Here is a 25496-nt window from a genome sequence, read left to right as displayed (position 1 = left end):
ATCAAGGCTGTATATTGTCACCCTGCTTATTTAATTTCTATGCAGAGTACATCATGAGAAACGCTGGGCAGGAAGAAGCACAAGCTGGAATCAAGATTGCTGGGAGAAATATGAATAACCTCAGATATGCAGATGACACCACCTTTATGGCAGAAAGTGAAGAAGAACTAAAAAGCCTCTTGATGAAAATGAAAGAGGAGAGTGAAAAAGTTCGCTTAAAGCTCAACATTCAGAAAATTAAGATCATGGCATCCGGTCCCATCACTTCATGGCAAATAGATGGGGAAACAGTGGAAATAGTGGCTGACTTTATTTTTCTGGGCTCCAAAATCACTGCAGATGGTGACTGCAGCCATGAAATCAAAAGACACTTACTCCTTGGAAGAAAAGTTATGACCAATCTAGACAGAATATTGAAAAGCAGAGATATTACTTTGTCAACAAAGGTCCATCTAGTCAAGGCTATGGTTTATCCAGTAGTCATGTATGGATGTGAGAGTTGGACTATAAAGAAAGCTGAGTGCTGAAGAAGAGATGCTTTTGAACTGTGGTGGTGGAGAAGAATCTTGAGTGTCCTTTAGACTGCAAGGAGATCCAACCAGTCCATCCTAACGGAGATCAGTCCTGGGTGTTCTTTGGAAGGACTGATGCTGAAGCTGAAACTCCAATATTTAAGCTACCTGATGCGAAGAGCTGATTGATTTGAAAAGACCCTGATGCTGGGAAAGATTGAGGGCAGAAGGAGAAGGGGACGACAGAGGATGAGATGGTTGAATGGCATCACCGACTCGATAGACATGGGTTTGGGTGAACTCCGGAAGTTGGTGATGGACAGGGAGGCCTGGCGTGCTGTGGTTGATGGGGTTGCAAAGATCGGGCATGACTGAGCAACTGAACTGGACCTGGAACTGACTCTACAGTTCTTCAAAGCAAAGTAAAGAAAGCTTTATAAAATAATTAGTATTGATTTTTCATTAATAGATTCCGAATGCTTCATCTTCCTGTTTTCCTTATTCTGAATGTTGGTTATCAGTAGGAAATGACAATAATAGGTTTGCTGTGTAACTTTGTTCTTGCCTTGTTTATCTGCAGTCATTAGTTTTTTCCCTTAAATAAATTTTGGGGAGCCTACTTATGCCCAATATTATGTATGTAGTTTCTCCTGTGAGAATTTAGAGGTGTTATTGGAAATTGTATATTTTTGACCTCAATTTACCATATATATGTAGCAGACTTTACTGATTGCTTGTTAATGGATTGACCTATGTAGAGAGATTTGGGGGGAATTTTTTCATATTTTTACCCAGAAAAAACATTAACTTATGTTTTATTGACTACACGAAAGCCTTTGACTGTGTGGATCACAGCAAACTGTGGAAAATTCTTAAAGAAATGGGAATACCAGACCACCTGACCTGCCTCTGAGAAATCTGTATGCAGGTCAAGAAGCAACAGTTAGAACTGGACATGGGAAAACAGGCTGGTTCCAAATAAGGAACGGAGTACATCAAGGCTGTATATTGTAACCCTGCTTGTCTAACGTATATACAGAGTACATCCTGAGAAACGCTGGACTGGATAAAATGTGAACTGGAATCCAGGTTGCTGGGAGAAATATCAATAACCTCAGATATGCAGATGACACCACACTTATGGCAGAAAGTGAAGAAGAACTAAAGAGCCTCATGATGAAAGTGAAAGAGGAGAGTGAAAAAGTTGGCTTCAAGCTCAACATTCAAAAACTAAGATCATGGCATCCGGTCCCATCACTTCATGGCAAATAGATGGGGAAACAATGGCAACAGTGACAGAGTTTATTTCTTTGGGTTCCAAAATCACTGCAGATGGTGACTGCAGCCATGAAATTAAAAGATGCTTACTGCTTGGAAGGAAAGTTATGACCAACCTAGATAGCATATTAAAAAGCAGAGACATTACTCTGTCAACAAACGTCTGTCTAGTCAAGGCTATGGTTTTTCCAGTGGTCATGAATGGATGTGAGAGTTGGACTGTGAAGAAAGCTTAGCGCTGAAGAATTGATGCTTTTGAACTGTGGTGTTGGAGAAGACTCTTGAGAGTCCCTTGGACTGCAAGAAGATCCAACCAGTGCAACCTAAAGGAGACCAGTCCTGGGTGTTCATTGGAAGGACTGTTGCTGTGCTGAAACTCCAATACTTCGGCCACCTCATGCGAAGAGTTGACTCATTTCAAAAGGCCCTGATGCTGGGAGGGATTGGGGGCAGGAGGAGAAGGGGACGACAGAGGATGGGATGGGTGGATGGCAGCACCGAGTCAATGCACATGAGTTTGGGTAAACTCCGGAAGTTAGTGATGGACAGGGAGGCCTGGCGTGCTGCGATTCATGGAGTCGCAAAGAGTTGGACACAACTGAGCGACTGAACTGAAGTGAACTGAGATTGTTAATACTAAAGAGAAGATCTTTGGCCGGACTTTCTAATTTTATGGTGTATAATTTACCAACTTTTTAAAATCTGACCTCAGTAGATTAGAGGCATCTTGCTATGATCCATGAACTATGTTATTTCACATATATTATGAACCTACCAAGTATCATTGAACATGTAGAGCAAATATTCTGAAGAAGAGTCTTGCTTTACGAAGTAAAGAACCAATACCCAGTATTTCAAGCCTGCATCTTTCTGATTTTCTCTGTTCAGTGGGTACTATGTGGAAATTTTTTATATGGAATTTTGACATATTTTATGGATTATGTTTAGTTTCTCTTCCGCTAATAAATTATATTTTCAAAGTTGGGAAATAAGTCAAATTGCAAATTATAAAGGAAAACAAAATATACTTTCCTGGTTACGGTAAGTTAACCTATTTACTATGTTCAAAAGTTAGATTGTGAGACTAGAAATTATAAATACCATCTCTCATGAGTGAGTTAATTTTAAAAATCAAGGATAATACTTAATAACCTGTTATTTCTGTAATCTTAGAAAAATGTTTTATTCTACATCTAAGTTTCAGAACATGAGCATGAGAATACTTGTCCCTTATACATGGCGGTAATGCTTATCTATGCTGTAGACAAAATGTTATAAACTTTTTTGACAACGAAGAAAAATTGTCAGAAATACCGAGCATCTTGAATCTTTCTATATGTGAGTAAGGAATTTTCACTCATGAGGAAGATAAGTTAGATCTAATCACAAATATTCTCAGTAATCCAGATTACCATCCTGTCTACAATGAGTTGTAAGGCAACTATTTGACCACGGTGATTTTGATATCTTCTGTCTGTGGGTTGCTGGAAAATAATTGCGTTTCTTTAGTGATGGAAGAGTAAAAGGTGTAATAGCTTGTTAGCCATCTGTTTTCATTTCCATTAACAAATAGTCGTTTCAGAATAAGATTGGATTTAAGGAAAAACTATATACAGAATATCAACGGACTTAGGATCATATTTTATGAGTACTTAAGTACTCATATTTTATGTAATGAAAATCCAAACATATTAAATAGCTTATGAATAATTTATCTTCTGAACAAAAGCAACTTAAAGGTAGTGCCACTGAACACATCTTTGATTCAGGTGAATTTTCTGAACAGAATTTAGATGAAATTGAAAATAGTAATGGGTTAATATAGTACAATAGATTTTTGTTTTGTCTAAAGTGAACATGGAATATCCCTGACTTAGAATGGATTTTAAACAGCTGCTGTCACAACACCATCAGTCCCACAGCAACAAAACCAAAAACCAACAAATGTTAATTTCCTTGTTTATATGATGGCAGGTGCTTTGTCCATTCCTACATCTCTTACTCTATTTTAATCTTAGAATTCTAATATAAACTTTTTTTTTTTTAGGTTTGGTTTATTGGCTTAGCCAAAAAGTCCATTTGAGTTTCTGTAACATCTTACACTATGAAAAAAATCTGGCTTTCTTCACTCTTTATTACATTTATGAAATTCATCCACATTCTTGCATATAGCAAGTCTGTTCCTTCTCCTTGCTCCATTGTATTGCTGTACCACAATTTACATAGTCATTATGCTGATGTTGGACATTGGATTCTTCCTCTTTTGGATTAGTCTCAGTAGTGCTGCTGTGGATATTTTTTGTATATTTTAAAAAACGTGTACATTTCTCTGGTATGTATATCTAGTAGTGGTATTGCTGGCTTCTAGTTTATGCTTAATTTTAGCTTTATTAGCTCTTAGTAAACCACCAAAGAGTTTACCAAAACGATTTGCCACCCTCATCACCTAGAGGAGTACCTGAAGTTTCCTGTTGTTATATATCCTTCCCAGCATTTTTTAATATTTGTCTTTTTAAAGGTTTTAATAAGTTACTCTGGTGGGGATGAATGGAATCTCATTTGGCTCTTAATTTGCATTTGAATGATAACAGATGAAGTTGAGTACATATTTGTGTATATATTGAATAATTTGATTTTTTGTGTTTGTGACTATAAAAATTATTTGCCCAGTTTCTGAGTAGTAAGTAGTAATATTTAAAAGTTTTTATGTATTATAGACGTGTTTCTTTTATGTTTATTGCTCTCCCAGTATGTGGCTTTTTCACTTTGTTAATGACATTGTTTCATGAACACAGGTTTATAGTTTACCTTTTCCTTTATCCTTAGAACATTTGAGTTCCTGTTTAAAATTAAATTATTTGCTTGTGCCAGAGTAATGCAGATACCCTCTTCTGTTTCTCCCAAAACACGTTATTGCTTTATCTTTTGTACTTAGGTCTAAGGTTCATCTAAAATTGGTTTTTATATGATATTAATTCAGGATCAAGATTTGTTTTCTTCCATTGGTATATTCATTTGACCCAGCAACATTTATTGAAAACATCATCCATTCTTTACTACTGTTTATAGAGACTTGTTACATATCCAGTGTTCAGATATGATTGCATTTGTTTCCAAAATTTGTTCTATTGTCTTTGCTGTGCCAATACCATGCTGTCTTAACTAATGTAAGGACTATATGCTTGCCAATGTTATTCTTATGGAAGTTTGGCTTGATTTTATTTGGCTGTTGGCATTTCCCGATGAAGGTTAGAATTAGTCTGTCAATTCCTACTATGAAAATGTTTCCTGATTGGGGTTGCAGTAAATCTGTGAATCAGTTTGTGGAGGACTGACCATACATCTTTATCATACTGAGTCTGCCAGTCCATTCAGACATATCTCTTTATGTCTTTTACATCTGATCATGTATGTGTGCATGTTTATGCTGTGACTTTGCTTGTACTTTGTTAGCTTTATTCCTATTTATTTGATATTTCAGATGCTCTTGTAAATGTTTTATTTTCTTATTATGTATACTTATATATAGAAGCACAACTGATGTTTGTATATTGGTTTTATATTCAGCAACCATGTTGATTTCTGTTGTCATAGTTTAATCCGTAAACTTTTTTGTGTTTCTTAGGTAAACTATTTCATTGGCAAATATGATTTTGGTTTTTGCTTTTAATTGGTTATTTCTGTGATTACAAAATACACTTCAAACAGTTTTAGTGTATCTTTTACTCCTCTAAGCCATTAGAGAATATTAGAGATATTCTTAAAAACCTGCCTATAATCCTACCATGATCTGCTGTTTGTTGATCAGTTGCTAAGTCATGTCCAACTCTTTGCCACCCCATGGACTGCGGCATGCCAGCTTCCCTGTCCATCATTGTCTTCCAGAGTTTGCTCAAACTCTTCTCTATTGAGTCTGTAATGCCATCCAACCATCTCACCTCTGCCTCCCGCTTCTCCTCCTGCTCTCAGTCTTTCTCAGTATCAGGGTCTTTTCCAATGAGTCAGCTATTCACATCAGGTGGGCAAAGCACTAGAGCTTCAGCATTCATCATTCCCATGAGTTCAGTTCAGTTCAGTTGCTCAGTCATCTCCGACTCTTTGTGTCCCCATGAACCACAGCACACCAGGCCTCCCTGTCTATCACCAACTCACAGAGTCCACCCAAACCCATGTCCATTGAGTCAGTGATGCCATCCAATCATCTCATTCTCTGTCGTCCCCCTCTCCTCCTGCCCTCAATCTTTCCCAGCATCAGGGTCTTTTCAAATGAGCCATGCCTTTGCATCAGGTGGCCAAGGTACTGGAGTTTCAGCTTCAACATCAGTCCTTCCAATGAACACCCAGGACTGATCTCCTTTAGGATGGACTAGTTGGATCTCCTTGCTGTCCAAGGGACTCTCAAGAGTCTTCTCCTATACCACAGTTCAAAAGCATCAATTCTCCGGGGCTCAGCTGTCTTTATAGTCCAACTCTCACATCCATACATGACCACTGGAAAAACCATAGCCTTGACTAGACAGACCTTTGGGGACAAAGTAATGTCTCTGCTTTTTAATATGCTGTCTAGGTTGGTCATAACTTTCCATCCAAGGAGTAAGCGTCTTTTGATTTCATGGCTGCAGTCACCATCTGCAGTGATTTTGGAGCCCAGAAAAATAAAGTCCAGTGTTTCCCCGTCTATTTGCCATGAAGTGATGGGACCAAATGCCATGATCTTCATTTTCTGAATGTTGAGCTTTAAGCCAACTTTTTCACTCTCCTCTTTCACTTTCATCAAGCGGCTCTTTAGGTTTTCTTCACTTTCTGCCATAAGGGTGGTGTCATCTGCATATCTGAGGTTATTGATATTTCTCCTGGCAATCTTGATTCCAGCTTGTGCTTCCTCCAGCCGAGGATTTCTCATGATGTACTCTGCATAGCATGTAAGTTAAATAAGTAGGGTGAGAATATACAGCCTTGATGTATTCCTTTCCTATTTGGAACCAGTCTGTTGTTTCATGTCCAGTTCTAACTGTTGCTTCCTGACCCGCATCCAGGTTTCTCAAGTGGCAGGTCAGGTGGTTTGGTATTCCCGTCTCTTTAAGAATTTTCCACAGTTTATTGTGATCCCTTGAGGAGGCTGGGTTGATTTCCTTTAGGATTAACTGGTTTGATCTCCATTTTGTCCAAGAGACTCTCAAAAGTCTTCTCCAACATCACAATTTGAAACATCAATTCTTTGGCTCTCAGCCTTTTTTATAGTCCAACCCTCACATCCATACATGACTGCTGGGAAAACCATAGCTTTGACTATACTTTGTCAGCTATACTTTTGACTATACTTTGTCAGCAAAGTGATGTCTCTGCTTTTAAATGTGCTGTCTAGGTTTGTCATTGCTTTTCTTCCAAGAAGCAAGCTGCTTTTAATTTCATGGCTGTAGTCACCATACTCAATGATTTTGGAGCCCAAGAAAATAAAATCTGCCACTGTTTCCACTTTTTCCCATCTATTACCAATGAAGTGATGGGACCAGATGCCATGATCTTAGCCTTTTGAATGTTTTTTTTTTAAGCCAGCTTTTTCACTCTCCTCTTTCACCCTCATCAAGAGGGTCTTTATTTCCTTTTCACTTTCTGTTGTTAGAGTGGTATCATCTGCATATCTGGGATTGTTTATATTTCTCCTGGAAATCTTGTTTCTGCGTCTAGACATCATCAGTTAAAATTTGTGTTCCAGATAGTTTTTATCATTGAGTCATAAAGGACATACCTTTTTTTCTTTTTGGCCTCACTGTGCAGCTTATGGGATCTCAGTTGAATCCCAGGCCCTCAGCAGTGAAAACACGAAATTCTAACCACTGGACAGCCAGGGAATTCCCAAGGCCATACAGTTTTAAAAATGCTATTTCCATTTAAGGACACAGACACTTTTCTAGAATAGTAAATGTTTTTTCCATATAATTTTTATTTGTTGTAATATATTCTACTCTATGGATATATGTAGTATTGTTACTTCTGAACATACTTGTTTTAATTTTTTGGTATTATGGACAACACTGTTAAAGAGACATGAATGAGTCTACATTGCTATGCATTTTAAATAATTTCCTTTTTCAAATCCTTAGAAGTAGGCTTTCTGAGTTAAAATGTTATAGATTTTTGAAACTTGCTGCCACATTGCCTTCTAGAAATGCTGCATAAATTTTCGTTCATACCAGAAGTACACGAAAGTTCCTGTTTCCACACATCCGACCTTTGTTCAGATTCACACTTTTATGATATGGACTTTTTTTCCAAATGAGTTAAAAATAAAACCTAAATAATCTTTTATGAACTTGTGATTTAAAGGAAATGTTTTGTCCTTTTTTCAGGTATCAATCTGCTTACTTTTTTGTCTTCTGTTCCTTATACTTTTGTGTTAAAACTCTAGGGTTTTAAAATTTATCAACTTATTGTCACTCCTGACATTGTGCAAATAGACTAGCTCCTGCCCCCCAACTTTAAATTATCAAACCATTTCTGAATAGTAGAATGGTGTTCAGTTCAATTCAGTTGCTCATCTGTGTCTGACTCTTTGCGACCCCATTAATCGCAGCACGCCAGGCCTCCATGTCCATCACCAACTCCCGGAGTTCACTCAAACTCATGTCCATCGAGTCGGTGATGCCATCCAGCCATCCCATCCTCTGTCGTCCCCTTTTCCTCCTGCCCTCAATCCCTCCCAGCATCAGAGTCTTTTCCAATGAGTCAACTCTTTGCATGAGGTGGCCAAAGTACTGGAGTTTCAGCTTTAGCATCAGTCCTTCCAAAGAACACCCAGGACTGATCTCCTTTAAAATAGACTGGTTGGATCTCCTTGCAGTCCAAGGAACTGTCAAGAGTCTTCTCCAACACCATAGTTCAAAAGCATCAATTCTTCGGTGCTCAGCTTTCTTCACAGTCCAACTCTCACATCCATACATGACCACTGGAAAAACCATAGCCTTGACTAGACGGACCTTTGTTGGCAAAGTAATGTCTCTGCTTTTGAATATGCTATCTAGGTTGGTCATAACTTTGCTTCCAAGGAGTAAGCATCTTTTAATTTCATGGCTACAGTCACATCTACAGTGATTTTGGAGCCCTCCAAAATAAAAGTCTGACACTGTTTCCACTGTTTCCCCATCTATTTGCCATGAAGTGATGGGTCCAGATGCTATGATCTTAGTTTTCTGAATGTTGAGCTTTAAGCCAACTTTTTCACTCTCTTCTTTCAATTTCACCAAGAGGCTTTGTACTTCCTCTTCACTTTCTGCCATAAGGGTGGTGTCGTCTGCATCTGAGGTGATTGATATTTCTCTGGGCAGTCTTGATTCTGGTAGAAGGGTGTTAATTGCAGTCAAATATCTAGCTTCCTCCTCTGTGAAGCCCTCACTTACCCACCATAGACACAGTTTAATGTCAGTTTTCATACTCTTCTGTATTGGGTAAAGATGAATAAAAGATGATTGCTGTTTGCCAGGACCTCCATTCCTTTGGATTCCCATAGCCCATGAATGTTTTTCTATGATACCCTTAGTCACATGGCACAACATAATTTACTTATAAGTCTTTGCACTTATTAGACTATGACTTTATTTATATTTTCCTTCTGAACCTAGCCAATGCCTGACACATATAAGGTCTTTCTTGGGTGAATACCTTAACCTCTTTAAGCCCCAGTATCCCCATCTCTGTCATGACGATTAATATATTATCTGCCTAACATTGTTACTATGAGAAACTCAGTACTTAATTTGGAGATTGGCAGATAGTAAGTCAACAGTAAATGGCAGCTCTCATTTGTATTCCTATTGTAACTGTAAAGATCCTGAACTCATATTATTATTATAGTGAGATCTAACATTATTATATTACCCATTGGTCTTTTGTCCAGTTCTTTGTGGATTGATGGCTACTTCTACTTTTCGTTGGGTTTTAAAGTTAATTTAATTCATAATTAAAATGATTTATAATTGTAAGTGGCAACAGAACAAATTTAAAGTACTTCTGGAATGGTGAGAGCTTGGAGCTTAGTTGGCCCTTTTATATTCTGTTCCTTTTCTCTCTCAGCCTCTTTTGCTTTCCTAGATCTCTTCCAGTACACTGAAGTTTCTGTTTATCTGTAAAACAAAAATTGGCCATTAATATCTTCTCTCACTAGCTAATCTCTAGGGGAAGAGGTGGTAGAAACCACCACTCTGTGGTATTGCTACAGTTTAATTAAAGGTGTGAACAGTCATCCTCTGCCTTTCCCCCTGCCCCCACAAACCTCAGGAAAGAATGTGGTGGCAACTTGAAATCCTCTTTAAAAAGTTTAGATCCTTAGTGCAGCACTGTTAGAGCTTTTTTTTTTAAAGAAACCACTGTACTCTGTTTCTCTTCTTCCCATCATGGATATTTGGCTCAGCTGATCAAAGGAAGGGTGTCTGTTGTATATACTTTTATATGTAGTGAGTTAACCAAATAAGGCCCTTTCTTTTTCATTCCTGTTACTACCCTTAATTAAGGTTCTGATGAATGCCTGTTTGTACTTTACACTTACCACAAAGGAGCTTGGGAAAGTCTTATTTGCACAAGTACTGTGGAAATGTAACTTGCCCCTTTGTAAATTGTTGTTCCAAAGTAGTAAGTTAGACTACAGCATTAGATGTTTGTGCATTTTTTAATAATTCACTGTGTGAAATCACTGGGTATTCAAAAGAGTTATGATCTGCCTGCACCTTAAATACTGGAAGAAGGATAATTTTTTTATGGTAATTGATATCAAATGGTGTCTTATTTGGCCAATCAGTTTGTTTTTTATACTATATACACGAGACAGAATTCTCTTAACATTTCCGTACAGAAGAGAAAACACATACCCTTCTTAAATCAGTAGTTCTTTACTATTTTAAAAATTTTGAATATTATGGTTCATGTCCCTTTTGTGTATTAAATATTTGAAACTTTAATTTGGAGAAGAAAATGGCTTCTTAGGCAGTGCTTTTAAGTTAATTGTAATGAAGTTGGACATAATTGCATACTTACACTTCACCGTAAATAAAAGGCCTCCTCATATTATCAGAAGTTTTCATTGTTATTTTAAAACAGCAGCATCTTGTTAACCTTAATCAGAGCCTGACGTGTGTTTCTTCTAAATGGCTTCTGATGTGGTGTCTCTCTTCAGTTCTCTGTGGTTTCCTGTTTTTTTCATACATAGAGCAAAGCCTTTTGATGTATTCAGCCTCATTTTTTTTAATGGCATATCAAACATAAACTTTCTTATACATACAATATAGCATTGTTAGGCTGTCTCAGCACTCATTTATTCATCTTGCCACAGACCGTTCCTTCTCTGGAATTCTTCCAGCACTTCCCTAATACCCCTTCTGTAGTCTTTAGCATTACAGATTTATTTCTACCCTGAAAGTGTGTGTTCTTCAAGGACAGAGATAGTATCTCGTATTTCCATAATTGTATTTCTCCACAGTGCCCTGCCTTAGCAATTAATAGATACAATAGATCAGTGACTTTCAAAGTGTTGTCCCCAGCAACATCAGCATCACTTGGGAACTTGTTAAGATTATAAGTTCCAAGGCTCTGCCTCAGTCATACTGTATCAGAATATCTTGGTTTGATCAGTTTCTGTGCTAACAAGCCTTTCAGTGATTTTGATGCATGCTCAAGTTTGACATCCACTGCAGGAGATAATTACTGAATGAATACGAACCTTTTACCTTTATGGTGATACTTCACTGGAAGGATTAGTATCACACGGGGCCAACCAATTTAGTCCATTCTGCTTGAGTCTTAATTCTCAAGAGATACTAGTAAAAGAAAATCTTTATTTAAATATTTGCAATCTTAGAAGAGAGTGTATGTAGCTTTTATCAGTTCAGTTCAGTCGCTCACTCGTGTCCGACTCTTTGCGACCCCATGAATCGCAGCACGCCAGGCCTCCATGTCCATCACCAACTCCCGGAGTTCACTCAGACTCACGTCCATCGAGTCGGTGATGCCATCCAGCCATCCCATCCTCTGTCGTCCCCTTCTCCTCCTGCCCTCAATCCCTCCCAGCATCAGAGTCTTTTCCAATGAGTCAACTCTTTGCATGAGGTGGCCAAAGTACTGGAGTTTCAGCTTCAGCATCATTCCTTCCAAAGAAATCCCAGGGCTGATCTCCTTCAGAATGGATTGGTTGGATCTCCTTGCAGTCCAAGGGACTGTCAAGAGTCTTCTCCAACACCGTAGTTCAAAAGCATCGATTCTTTGGCGCTCAGCTTTCTTCACAGTCCAACTCTCACATCCATACATGACCACTGGAAAAACCATAGCCTTGACTAGACGGACCTTTGTTGGCAAAGTAATGTCTCTGCTTTTGAATATGCTATCTAGGTTGGTCATAACTTTTCTTTCAAGGAGTAAGTGTCTTTTAATTTCATGGCTGGAATCACCATCTGCAGTGATTTTGGAGCCCTAGCCATCCTGTTATGAAAACTGGTCCTCCCTGGTGGCTCAGATGGTAAAGAACCTGCCTGTCAGTGCAGGAGATGTGGCGTCAATCCCTGGGTCAGGAGGATCCCCTGGAGAAGGAAATGGCAACCCACTGCAGTATTCTTGCCTGGGAAACCCCATGGACAGAGGAGCCTGATAGGCTTCAGTCCATGGGGCTGCAAAAGAGTCGGACATGATTTGGTGACTAAACACAACAGTTATGAAAACTGCAGCTTAAAATTTTCAATATATGAATGATTATTTTCTTCCACTTGTTCAGAAATAGGCATTTAACATTCCAAAAGGAGGAAAAGTGAAGAACAAGTAATGAATGTTATTCATTTTCATGGTGGACAGGAGGTGGGTGTATGTTGGAAACTGGTCAGGTAGAGAATGAGTTGGGAGACTTTCCCCTGGGTACCATTCTATGCTCTTCAAAATTTTTGAACCATGTAAGTGTAAAAAATGTTGATGCAAGGGTTTTAAGATTAAGTTGATCATGAGTGTTGAATAAATAACTATCCATTTGCTAGCCAGTGGGGTTGGTTAAAAATTATTGAAATTTCCCTTTGCATTAGTATGAAAGGTTAAGTAAAGTGGTTTTCCATTGCTGTAGAACATATCAGGATGGTGGCAGAAATATCTTGATGACTTTCTGCCTGAACTTTCTTATGCAATGAACAAAGAATTCTTGCTATTATGTGAACACATCATCCTGTTATTACTTTAAGAAAATAAAGGAAGAGGTCAGAAATACAGGACTTTGATCTAATACCTTCTTTGGAAGCATTTTTAGAAATATCTTGATAGTCGAGGACTGTTTGAGAGAAAAATTGATCTGCATTTTGGTCACATTCTTAGCAAATGAAAAATAATCCATTTAGCAAAACCCATTACATATGTTCTGAATTATAAACAGTATTCTCAACTATTTGTCTTTTAGTACAAATACAATTATATTAATGTTATGATTGAATTGTGCTGTTTCACTGGAAGGTATGTCTTAAATGACACTTGATTCAATTACTTTTCTTTTTTTCTTGTGCAGAACTATTGTACCATGGAAAGTATTCAGACAGTGCCTTCATGAGGTGCATCAGATTAGCTCTGGCCTGGAAGCAATGGCTCTAAAATCAACAATTGACTTGACTTGTAATGATTACATTTCAGTTTTTGAATTTGATATTTTTACCAGACTATTTCAGGTAAGCTTTGTATTTGCTTAATCCTGCCCTCTCTTCTACTCTCTCCCTTCTCTGCGTATGTGTGTCTTTTGCACATGCATGCATAATGTATGTGGAAAATAGTCTCAAATATATGGGAAATAGTCTCATTTTTGATAGTCTCCCATTTAAAAGCAGACTTCCCTTGTGGCTTAGCTGGTAAAGAATCTGCCTGCAGTGCGGGAAACCTGGGTTCGATCCTTGGGTTGGGAAGATCCCCTAGAGAAGGGAAAGGCTACCCACTCCAGTATTCTGGCCTGGAGAATTCCAGGGACTATACAGTCCATGGGGTCTCAAAGAGTCAGCCACGACTGAGCCACTTTCACTTCACTTCATTTAAAAGCAAGGTGTTGGTCATTGCTCCAAGTTTAGAGTTTAAGTTTGGGATATCTGGTGTTCTGAGCCTGGAAGTTGCTTATTATCTTTGAGAAGATTGATGTAAAGGAGCTTTGCTTTATAAAAAGTCCCTATTTAGTTTCTCACTTTACTTTGTTGATCTTTCTAGCCCAGTAACTGACAGAATGCGAGTGGGCATTTGCTGAGGTATCTCAACAGCTCCCTTTACCTCCCACATCCATTAGATGAGAAGGGAAATAGTAAGCTTTGGAGTAAATAGCAAACTTAACCTCTTCTGTATAGGAGATTACTGTGATGTATACTGATTCTACAGCTAGCTTTGCTCTTTCAACCATATGTTATAAACATTTTTCAATGTCAGTAAATATTTTCATCAGTGTAATTTTCAGCTTTCAGTTGCTACAGAATATTCCATCAAAATAGTCTGTTATTAATTTAGCATATCTCTCATTTGGGAAATTTAGGTGTTCCTGTTTTTTTCCCTAATATCAGTGACTTTGAGATTAACCTTCTTGTCCTATTTATTGGTTTTGTTTTTCATTCTTTTATAATTGTCTTCACATAGCTATTCAGAAGTAGGTATCATATAATAAAAGCTGGGTATCATCATTTTGTGGTTTTGTATGTGTAGACAGAATTACCCTAAACATGAAGACTTGCAATTTGCTTTGAATTTGCCTCTGCCATTAAATTGCATATCATCTCTGAGATTCAAGTGGTCATAAAATGAGAATCCCACCTAAAATCCCTGTGATTCTGATAATATAAATTATATAGCAAGTGAGGTTTAATTGATCAAAAATGAGCCTTGCTTATATTCCAACACCGTTTTTCTTTCTTTTTTCATTTTAGTCTGCAGTAAGATTTATTCTGTTTGAAACACACTTTCAGCAAATGTTAGAGTATACTATTGGTTTTCATGTTTCTCATATTGTAAGAATTTTGCTTCTCTGATCTATGACTCTGCTTGGTACTTGCCTGCAAGGATCGGGTAACTGATTTATGTAAGAAAACACGATTACATGGGATTAACTTTTAATTTATAAAAGAACCCATTAACAGAGGGCAAATTAACTCTTGTCGACAATACTTACAGAATACATTTTACTTTATTACAACTTTATAATCATAATTCTACCTAGATGTATAGAATAGAAAAGTAGATAAGTAACTGCAGAAAGTATGCTTTTGATTGTTTTCAATTTACAGTAGTTTCGTGATTATTCCCTTGGTATATGTATGTTGTCAGTTAATGTTTTTCCAACGACTTTAAGATACATTTTAGGAAAAGATTGTGTTATCTGATACTGATTATTTTATAGTGGAACTTCTCGTTTCTTTAAAAGTTTCTGATAATTTTACATATACTTACTGACCATGATACCAAGATGTTCTAATAGTAGGCACACTGCTTCTTCCCCTTGGGAGGGAAGAAAACTAAGTTTTGTTTTGTTTGTTTTTTCCCGCATACATTAAACCTAACTGTTTATTCTAGAAAGAGTGTATTTTTTGTGAGGAACCTGGATGACTTTCAGTCAGAATGCTAAATATTAGAAAGCCTCAGAATTATATATCAAAAGTATGATGGCAACTTAATGTTGGTTAAACACTTACCCAAACAGCTGCTTAATATGTACATATATTTTCTTGTAAGCTGTTTCACTTTAAAATAGCTAAGTAATCTTAACACTCTAGGGTGCATATATCTTATTTATGCTCCAGGGGATGGGAGAGGAAAAGAATCTTTTAAGTAGAGCTACTGTGAAAAGTATTAGGTAACAAAACAAAACAAAACAGTACCAGTGGACCAAAGTATACCTGATGTCTTTGAAAACCCACGCTTACAGAAGTAGCTAAAGAACTCTTGTTAGCCCCTGTGTTTTTCTAAGATTCTTTACCTCTCCTCATTTCATTATGCTTATACTGTAATCATGTATGTGTTTTAAAATACAGAAAAATTGGTTTTGTGGGCAGAAAGTGGATGTATTAACTTTTACTGATTTTTTTATTTTTGTATAACTTTAAAAATTGAGTAATATTTTCCTCTTATAGTTGTATATTCTATATCAAAAATGTTAAGTTTTGTGGTTACTATTACTGCATGGACATATGTTCTGCTCTACTTGTGATATAGATGGTAAAGTGGTTGTGAATTCTTCTAGCTTTAAACTGTTGGGGATGGAGTATTTAGCAGAGTGGGATCTGAAAGTGGGCAGAGGACACCCTCAGGATTGGGGTTTGTTCTAGAGATCTAGCATCAGGTTTGAAGAAGGTGTCAGTTGGGGCGAGGAGATGGAGTTGAGACTTGTCTGGGACATGGAAGAAGAAAGCTGGAGGATTCTGGTCTCCCCTTTCTTCCTTTCTTCCCTCATCCTGATATTTTGCCAGAACTTGAACAGTGCTGTGAGTCCCTGGGAAGATCTTGCAATGGCTATGTTCCTCTGTCTGCCTGTTAGCTTATCCATTTCCCCTCCAGGTAGTTCAGAGATGCTGGGAGTGGCAAGTGCTCAAGGCCCAGGTTGGAAATATAGGGCTTTCACATTCTTCTTTGCTCTCCCTCGGGCTGCTGCCCCTTCCTCCTTCCATTTCCCCTTCTCTTCTGTAAGAGAAGACTGGATTGTTGAGAAATGGGGCAGTAAATGGGATGGGTAAGGTGGCAGGATAAGAGGTGAGTGATTTGAGGCTATATACTAGTGCCTATGGAATGTGCAGCATTGTGGAATAGGGAGAAAAAGAGGTGAAGGAAGTCATCTGTTGCAGTGAGGATTAAGAGAGAATCTGGGCAGACCAGCCAAGGTTCTGCTCCCAGGGTAGGTTGTAAGTCAGTAAATGAGTGTTCCTGAACACGGTGACCTTGGAGAGAATGGGGGGACTAGTCTTCTTAATATACTTCATTGGTTTCTGTGGTCATTTAAGCATCTCCAAATAGGGGCTTCTCTGTGGCCCAGTGGTGAAGAATCCGCTTGCCAGTGCAGGAGCCACGGGTTCGATCCCTGATCTGGGAAGGTCACACATGCCATGCAGCAACTAAGTTCATGCGCGACAACTGTTGAGCCTGTGCTTCACAGCAAGAGAAGCCGTCACAATAAGCAGCCTGCGCACGGCAGCTAGAGAGCAGCCCTCACTCGCCACAGCTAGAGGAAAGCCCACACAGCAATGAAGACCCAGCACAGCTAAAAATAAATAATTTTAAAAAGAGAATCTCCAAATAATTTTGTGTTTGGTGTGTGAAAAAAGATTTCCTATAATCTAACAACAAATTGCAAAAATAATCACTCTTCAGAGCACTTTATTTTGCCTACTCTTGTCATTCTTTGGCAACATGCTTTAAACATGCACACACAAAATACAAAACTACCACATGTTTCTGACTGTGGGTTTCATTCTCAAGAAAAATAGTGCATAGACTTCCTATTAAGTATATATATTTGCAGTTAGAAGCTAGCCCTTGGAATTATTACCAAGAAATGGTTGCTACATGGCACAGCATTTGGCTCAAAACTCCACTTGTATTTGGTCTGTGCTTTGGCTGTCTATGAAGTTCAGCATTTTTTTTTTTTTAAAAAACAGCGTTCATTAATTTGTGTGGATTCTAATGGAAGTGACCCAAATATTTTATATTCTTTTCATCCTTGTCCTATATAGATGAGGAAGCAAAACAAAACAAAATTCAGTGACTCCAATAGTTATTATTCAGTTTTTTTAAACACATGCTAATACTCTTCCAAGTATTGTTTATGTAATTTTTAGTCATCCCTTAAGAAGAAAATTAAAAACATTTTTTTTTCAAGTACATAGACAGAACCTCTCATAAGAGTGTTCTCCAGAGCTCATTTTTCCCCAATTAGGTATTTTAGTATGATAGGGAAATACCCTAAAGATTTTTCTTGTTATTTCAGCAAAGGTTAAACTCTTCATTACTAAATCATTCTTAAATCATTCTTTCCCTTGTTATCCTCCTCTCAAGGGATATAATCCTAAAAGAATTCCGCCTTGTAAATTTGAACCTTGCTTAACAATAACAAGGAACAAGTCTCAAAACAAACAGAAGTAGGAGCCCTCCACCAGTAATCGAGTCTAGGATAACTGTTTCGACAACTTTCACTTGGCAACACAGAATACTTTTTTTTTCTTTTAATTAGAAGATTTGAGTTAATAATTTGGCACATTAGATAGAGTATGCTGCCAATTCCTTGGAATAAATGTAGCTTCAGCCTTAAAGATACAGCAGAGATGATTCATTCAACACCCTCAAGCAAAGTTGTTTATTACTGGCTGCCTTTTTTCCCTTGCCATGATTTGGAGGGACAACTAATCCCATTAGAGAGAGTGATAACAAACCGTGTGTGTGTGTGTGTGTGTGTGTGTGTGTGTGTGTGTATTTCTGTGAAGGATTTCTGTAGAATTCACCTCTAAACTGAACCTTTTCTGATTTTCTGATTGTACAAGGATGAACCAGATGTTAGAATTGTAGTGTGTTACCGTGTGTGTTTGTGTGTGTGTGTGTGCGCATGCGTGCGTGCGTGTGTATTTCTGTGAAGGATTTCTGTAGAATTCACCTCTAAACTGAACCTTTTCTGATTTTCTAATTGTACAAGGATGAACCAGTTGTTAGAATTGTAGTGTGTTACCGTGTGTGTTTGTGTGTGTGTGTGCGTGCATGCGTGTGTACTTCTGTGAAGGATTTCTGAGGAATTCACCTCTAAACTGAACCTTTTCTGATTTTCTGATTGTATAAGGATGAACCAGATGTTAGAACTGTAGTGTGTTATCATGGGAGTCAAGGCTTTGTAGACAAGTCAGTCATCAGATAGGCTCTTCACAGCAGCTGTCCTGGTTGCTCTGCTCTGATGCTGCTTTAGTGCTGGTCTCCCTTTGGGAAGCAAGACAGGCATGTTCCTTGTTCTTATGTAGCTTAGGGTCAGTGTGTAGACTTTGCCAAATCACTTATATTCCATGATAGTCTTTTGTTTTACAAAATGTGATGTCTAAATGTTAGAGTAGTGAATAAAACAGACACACAGAGAGATGAGGCATGAGATGAGAAGTAGTGATTTCGGTCTGAGAAGGCTGTGTTGAGGAAAAGATGTTTGAAGAGGAAGGAGTCACATGCATACTTGAAGAATTCAGGTAGCGGGATCAGCACATTCAAAGGCTCTGAGGTGAGAGAGTATAATTATGTTCAAGCCAGCAGCAGTGTGATCCGCGGATCTAGAGGAAAGGCAGAATGTGAGAGAGTCACAGCAGATGGGGATACAGGGGAACTGGGTCTCAACCCCGTAAGGTCCTTCTAGGCTATTTATAAGAACTTTGGCTTTTAGTCAAAGTTGGAGAGTTTTGAACCAACGGGTTTTGTGGTTTATGTTTCAAAATGATCGCAACTGCTGTATTGGGAATAGAATATGTGGAAAAGAGATTATGTGGTTTTCCTTTTTGCTTTCAATATTTTTTTTTCCTAAAATCTGTTTTCTGCATAATTATATTTCTCCAAAATGAAAGTAAGTAGTTTTATGTTTGCTTTTGGATAATATAAGTTGACCTAAGCCATGTAAACTCATATTCACTTTAAAAATATCCAGGAGAATTTTAGTATGTGTATTAAATAATGGCTTGGTGTGTAAATGATAGTTGATATTCTCTAGGTAATCTTTTAATTTACTTATACTTTTAGCCTTGGGGTTCTATTTTACGGAATTGGAATTTCTTAGCTGTAACACATCCGGGTTACATGGCATTTCTCACATATGATGAAGTAAAAGCACGGCTACAGAAATACAGCACCAAACCCGGAAGGTAAGACTTTTTGGCAGTAATATTATGTGATGTATGTAAAAATGGAAAGTCCTCGGTGGTTCATTCCTAAGTAAATCAGTTATCCACATGGGGTTGAGGGGAGGGAAATGCTAATAGACCAAAACAGTGCTTCCTAATTCAGTTACTCAAATTGGTATGTTATGCTTGTTCTGAAACTTAATGTTCATAAAGTGAAAGAGGATATGGTAATATGTAATTTGATGAATTTAGAGAATAAGTCTCAGAGTTTAAAATTGGAATAAGATATTAGGATATTAACCCTTTTTATGACATGTGTTTGTGTATAGAATTGTATATTTGAGTTCTTGAATACTGTGCTAATGACAAATCAGTTTCATGTTCATTATTTTAGGGTATTTTTCAAGACATTCAGTTTGGTTCTATGATAATCATGTAATTACGTATAAATACGTATTAATGCATATAAGTACATGTAAGTGTACAGATACATGATGAATGTGTAGCAAGTTCATAACCATATAAACCTGTTGCTAACACTCCCAAGGAGTGTCATGTCCTTGAGAACTTCTTCCATAATCCCTCATGCCTGGTGTTGAAATGGAATGAAACTCACAGAGCTTACCTGTGTGATCAGCCTCTCTGGCTTTGTCTAAGAGAGCAGACTTTATTAATGGCATATGTGGGGTCAGAAAATCTCTCTCCCTTGGTGCAGACATTTTCCCCACAGCCAGTCTAGAAATGGGCCAGGCACATAGTAGGCATTTGTGCTGTGGCATGCAGTCTGCTGGATGTGATGGTCATGACAATGAGACTGCCCTACCTTACTTAAAGCATTTAGTAGGAGACACCATCCCATTGTCCATGAGAGCACTGATGTTTATATGGGGTCATTTCATTTTAGAAGTTGAGTATTTTTCAAGTCTACCTTTTTCTTCTGATACCGTTTTTATTTGATTTTTAGTGCGAATGTCATTTGTCCTTTAAGAAAGTCTTTTCAAATGGTCAGTTATGGATGATTTCTTCCCTCTTTACCATAATGGAAAAATTTCCACCTCTTATATTTCTAAGAATTTCTATTGCATATTAGAAGGTGGTTGTAGGTACAGAAAGCAGTGTGGCTCCTGTGGAGTCACGGGTTTAGACTGAGAACTGGTTCTCATTGTGCCTACAAGAGCAGGTCAGTTATTGTGCACATTGACAGTGGCTTAGGTGCGTCATTTTGTTTCATTCAGGGATCTCTCATAACCAAATTTTTCCATGAGTTTTGCTCTCTTGATTGGCATCAAAGCATCATCTTGTTCCTGGAGTATGATTTGAAAGATACAATACCATTGGAATCATTCTATCATACAGATTTAACATAGAAGTCATTTGGGAAATTATCTCCAGTTCTAAAAAAAATAATAAAGTGGGTCCTTTTTGTGTTCTCTTGTTCAAGATCTTGGAGATAATTAATGACCATGTTGGAAGTATTAATGAAAGCCAGAACTCATCACCATTCGAATAGTGCTTTTAAGATAGTGCTCTCTGAAAGGATGTCTTCTTTTCTTTCCCTTCTTGCCTTGTATCAGTTATTTCTTCTAAGTTTTCATCAGTGATGAAATGATCAGTCTGTGGTAAACTGTTGTATGTACATGTGATAGGGTATTTAAATGTGTTTAGGAATATTCAGTGAACAGCCAAATGATTTTAATAAATATTTGCTGGAGTGGTCCTTTCTCTCAGAAAATGGCTCATCTCTTTGGCTTCACGGTAAAGAAAATAGTTGGGTATATTTCAAGGACATTTGAGTTCTTAAGGTTGTACTTTATTTGGATTCAACTGACAGTCATGTCTGTGTGGAATTATTTTGGATGATTATGATTAAGGATGCTGAGAGGTTGATATTTATTTTTCAGCTTTCTAGGAGAATGTTTTTAGACTTCTTGAAAAGTCCTTTCCAACAGTTCCAAAACCAATATGAAAATCACTTCTTCCTTTCTTTAAAGAGCCCAGTTTTCTTCAAAGATGAAACCACATTGCAGTACAGTAAATCTAATGGCTGTGTAGCTGTTGTATATGCTAAATTATCTGTTAAAGTTTTTATTACAGTACTTGTTTGATCAATAGCTAATGTAATGAACAGATGCTTATTTCTACCACATACATATAGCAATCAGGGTACTCAAATATAGCTTAAGTTGGCCTACTTTTGATCTGCTTAAGGTGTTATAAAATCCAGATATGGATATCATGAGTAAGATTGAGTGTAATACACTTAAATTCAGGGAAATGCTATAAAGTGTAATAAGTTGATAATTCGCTAATCATAGTAAATAATAATGAATTTAAAACCAAGTCAGTGTCTTCTGACATTGTCATTAATTTATTTTATATTTTAGAACTATTTTTATTTCCTATCACAAGACACTGAACTTGACAGGATTAGGGGGAGACCATGAACTTACCTAGTTTGTTTTCCCATTAATATAGTTCAGCTCTTTGATCTTTTGTTTAAACATGAATGGCTGTAATACTTGAAAGAAAAGTATTATTTTTAAACAAGTTTTTAACACCTAAAAGTGTTAAAAAGTGACAAAAGAATGTATTGAATTCCATAATAGACTGGCTCCATTTCTGTCTGAGCTAGCCAAATTAATTTTTACTTCCTTTATTTTTGCTTTCCAAAAATGTCACAGCTGTTTCGCACCACCAGCACTTTCATGCAGAGCAAACCTCTAATGATGATGGTAGTAAATTATTTGATGGTTTACAACTTCGATTATTTTTTCACAGAACTCTAGCAATATTTAAATGGAATTACTATCATTATTTCTTTCGCAGATCAGTAAATGGAGAAGGAGAAAAGTGTAAAAATAAGTTTGAAGATAGAAATCCTAAATGACTTTGTTTATTTTGCTTAAGAAAAATCTAACAATTGTTTGATAGTAGTTAGCGAGCAGACATTTTGAAAGTGTTTAAACATAATTTTCTTATGTTTCACAGCTACATTTTCCGGTTAAGCTGCACCAGGCTGGGGCAGTGGGCCATTGGCTATGTGACAGGGGATGGCAATATCTTACAGACCATACCGCACAACAAGCCCTTATTTCAAGCCTTGATTGATGGCAGCAGGGAAGGATTGTGAGTATGAGACATGGGAGTTGGAGTGTTTATTGTTCACAGATGTGGAAGATAGAGGCTCCTTTTGATGGTTGGCATGGACAGTGAGGCTGATGGTGTGACTGGTTTTTATTTTAAAACTAAGAAATGGATGATCCTTAGATTTTACTGTTCATTTCTTAAAATAGTCAATTTAAAGTAACCGAATTATTTGATTTTTTTTTTTTGGCATGGTCCTCACAACCTTCAGATCGCAATATTTCCTTAGAGATATTAGAAAATACATTAGTTGGAGAGTGGATGAGCAGAATGATTATTTGATTGTTCCATAGCTAGCTCTGCTCCTGTGCTCCCAATCTGTACTCTCAGTCAGTATAGGGTCTTTTAATCCTGCTGTTGGGATCATGGGCAGATTCTGATAGGCTCTGTTCTTAGACTGTTAGTAAAGTTGCAAAGAAGCTCCCATTGTGGGATTGCCACAGACAGCTCACAAAAGCAACCACCCCCAAAGAGCCATCCATCTGCTCTTCTGTCTCAGAAAAATACAACTGGTTATTCAAGAGGCCTGGAATTTCATTTCCCTGGGGAGCACTCTGCTCCTGTGTCTCTGAAACATGCCTTGCTTCTCTCCCGCCCTCCTCTTTCACTTCCTCTCTTTTGTCTTTTTTTTAATTAAAGGATAAGTGAGGTACAATGTTAAATGTTACAGGTGACCAGTATGATTCACAATTTTTAAAGGTTATGCTCCGTTTGTTGTTGTTGTTGCTCAGTCACTCGGTCATGTCTGACTCTTTCCTTGGACTGCAGCATGCCCAGCTTCCCTGTCCTTCACCCTCTCCTGATGTTTGTGCAAACTCATGTCCGTTGAGTCAGTGATGCCATCCAAACAGTTCATCCGCTGTTGTCCCCTTTTCCTCCTGCCCTCAATCTTTCCCAGCCTCAGAGTCTTTTCCAGTGAGTCAGCTCTTTGCATCAGGGGCCAAAGTATTGGAGCTTCAGCTTCAGCATCTGTCCTTCCAATGAATTTTTAAGGTTGATTTCCTTCAGGATTTATTGGTTTGATCTCCTTGCTGTCCAAGGGAGTCTCAAGAGTCTTTTCTAGCACTGCAGTCTGAAAGTGCCCATTCTTCGGTGCTCATTCGGCTCCATTTATAGTTACTGTAAAATATTGACTATATTCCTGTGATAGAAACCTGAGAGGGGGAAGTCTACCAGAAAAAGAAAATAGTTTCCGTAGCAAAATGTTACTTTGCCAAAGTAAGAACAAAAAAAAGAAAAGTGATGGGCTCCATGTGAATGGATAGAAGTTGTGAAATTTTAAGATATAGTTATGTAAGAATGAATGGCAAACTGGTACTAAAAGTCTGTATTTCTCCTTTTTTTAATTATAAATTTGCTCTTCCGTTATTTATACCTTACCTCTAGTACATCAAGGATTCATATGTGTGGCTTTCTATCCACTGTAACAGGATTTTTGCTTTGAAGAAAATGTACATCAGAGTTTTAATTTATAAAAAGAGATCACAAGTGGGCAAATCTGTGAATGGACTAATTTTGATATATCTTATTTATATTGTGGGCTTTTCTGGTAGCTCAGAGGTAGAGTCTGTCTGCCAATACAGGAGACCTGGGTTTGATCCCTGGGTCCAAAAAATGCCCTGGAGAAGGAGATGGCAACCCACTGCAGTATGTTTGCCTGGGAAATCCCGTGGTCAGAGGAGCCTGGCTGGCCACAATCTATGCGATTGCAGAGTCAGACATGAAACAACAGCAACAACCAAAGATCAGTAAAAACACAGGATATCATCTGTCCAACTATTTCCAACTGTCAGGTTCATTTGTCCTTTCCTTATAGTTAATCTGATATTGTTGGACATAAGTGATAAAGAAGTTTACTTTGATAACTAGCCAAGATTCCTTATTCCTTCAGTACCATTGAAAGGGACTCAGCAGCAGTATTGAAGACCATAATCATTGAATTGCTCCTATACAGAATTTTTAAACCTGTTCTCTTGCAAAATTATTGTCATTTTGTAATCTTTTATTTCTGAATTCTCCCTAGAATTCAACATTTTTGAAGTGTGGTGAACAAGTATAAAAAGAAAGTTACCAACTTTTGCTTATCACTTCTGTAACGTTTGTAGCATTTTATCCTACCCCTATGCTGCTGTTGCTGCTAAGTCGCTTCAGTCGTGTCCGACTCTGTGCGACCCCATAGACAGCAGCCCACCAGGCTCCCCCGTCCCTGGGATTCTCCAGGCAAGAACACTGGAGTGAGTTGCCATTTCCTTCTCCAATGCATGCAGTGAAAAGTGAAAGTGAAGTCGCTCAGTTATGTCTGACCCTTAGCGACCCCATGGACTGTAGCCCACCAGGCTCCTCCGTCCATGGGATTTTCCAGGCAAGAGTACTGGAGTGGGGTGCCATTGCTTTCTCCGAACTCCTTTTCCTAAATCTTAAAAATACAACAACAAAAAAAACCCGCTCACTGATTTTCTTCTTACCATATGAGAATTGTCTGTCCTCTAGGTTTATTTTTTCCTGGTTTTCTTGTAGAATTTTAAACACTAACAAATTTATAGACTATTTATGGATAAATATTTTTTGTTACTTCACACAATAGTTGTTGTATAGTTTTGCCCTTTATTCACCACTGTAGTATTATATTCTTAAGGTATCATTCAAAAATCTAAAACAAAAAGTTAATAAACAAAATCACCTGTAACTTAATGAACTGATGAAATCCAGCAGTAGTGTTACTTATTTCCTAATCTAA

General features: G+C 37.7%; 1 protein-coding gene across 1 annotated transcript in view; it reads left to right on the top strand.

Moving 5' to 3' along the window:
• CBLB (Cbl proto-oncogene B) overlaps positions 1-25496 on the top strand; it is a 218930-nt gene that overhangs the window by 101432 nt on the left and 92002 nt on the right. Inside the window, exons 5-7 of the mRNA XM_052645842.1 lie at positions 13312-13468; positions 19515-19636; positions 22604-22741. Coding sequence (XP_052501802.1) covers positions 13312-13468; positions 19515-19636; positions 22604-22741 — 417 coding nt within the window. The remainder of the gene's footprint in view (positions 1-13311; positions 13469-19514; positions 19637-22603; positions 22742-25496) is intronic.

This window comes from Budorcas taxicolor, chromosome 1, assembly GCF_023091745.1.
Source record: "Budorcas taxicolor isolate Tak-1 chromosome 1, Takin1.1, whole genome shotgun sequence".
Taxonomy (NCBI): domain Eukaryota; kingdom Metazoa; phylum Chordata; class Mammalia; order Artiodactyla; family Bovidae; genus Budorcas; species Budorcas taxicolor.
This window is presented reverse-complemented; position numbering and strand designations above follow the sequence as displayed.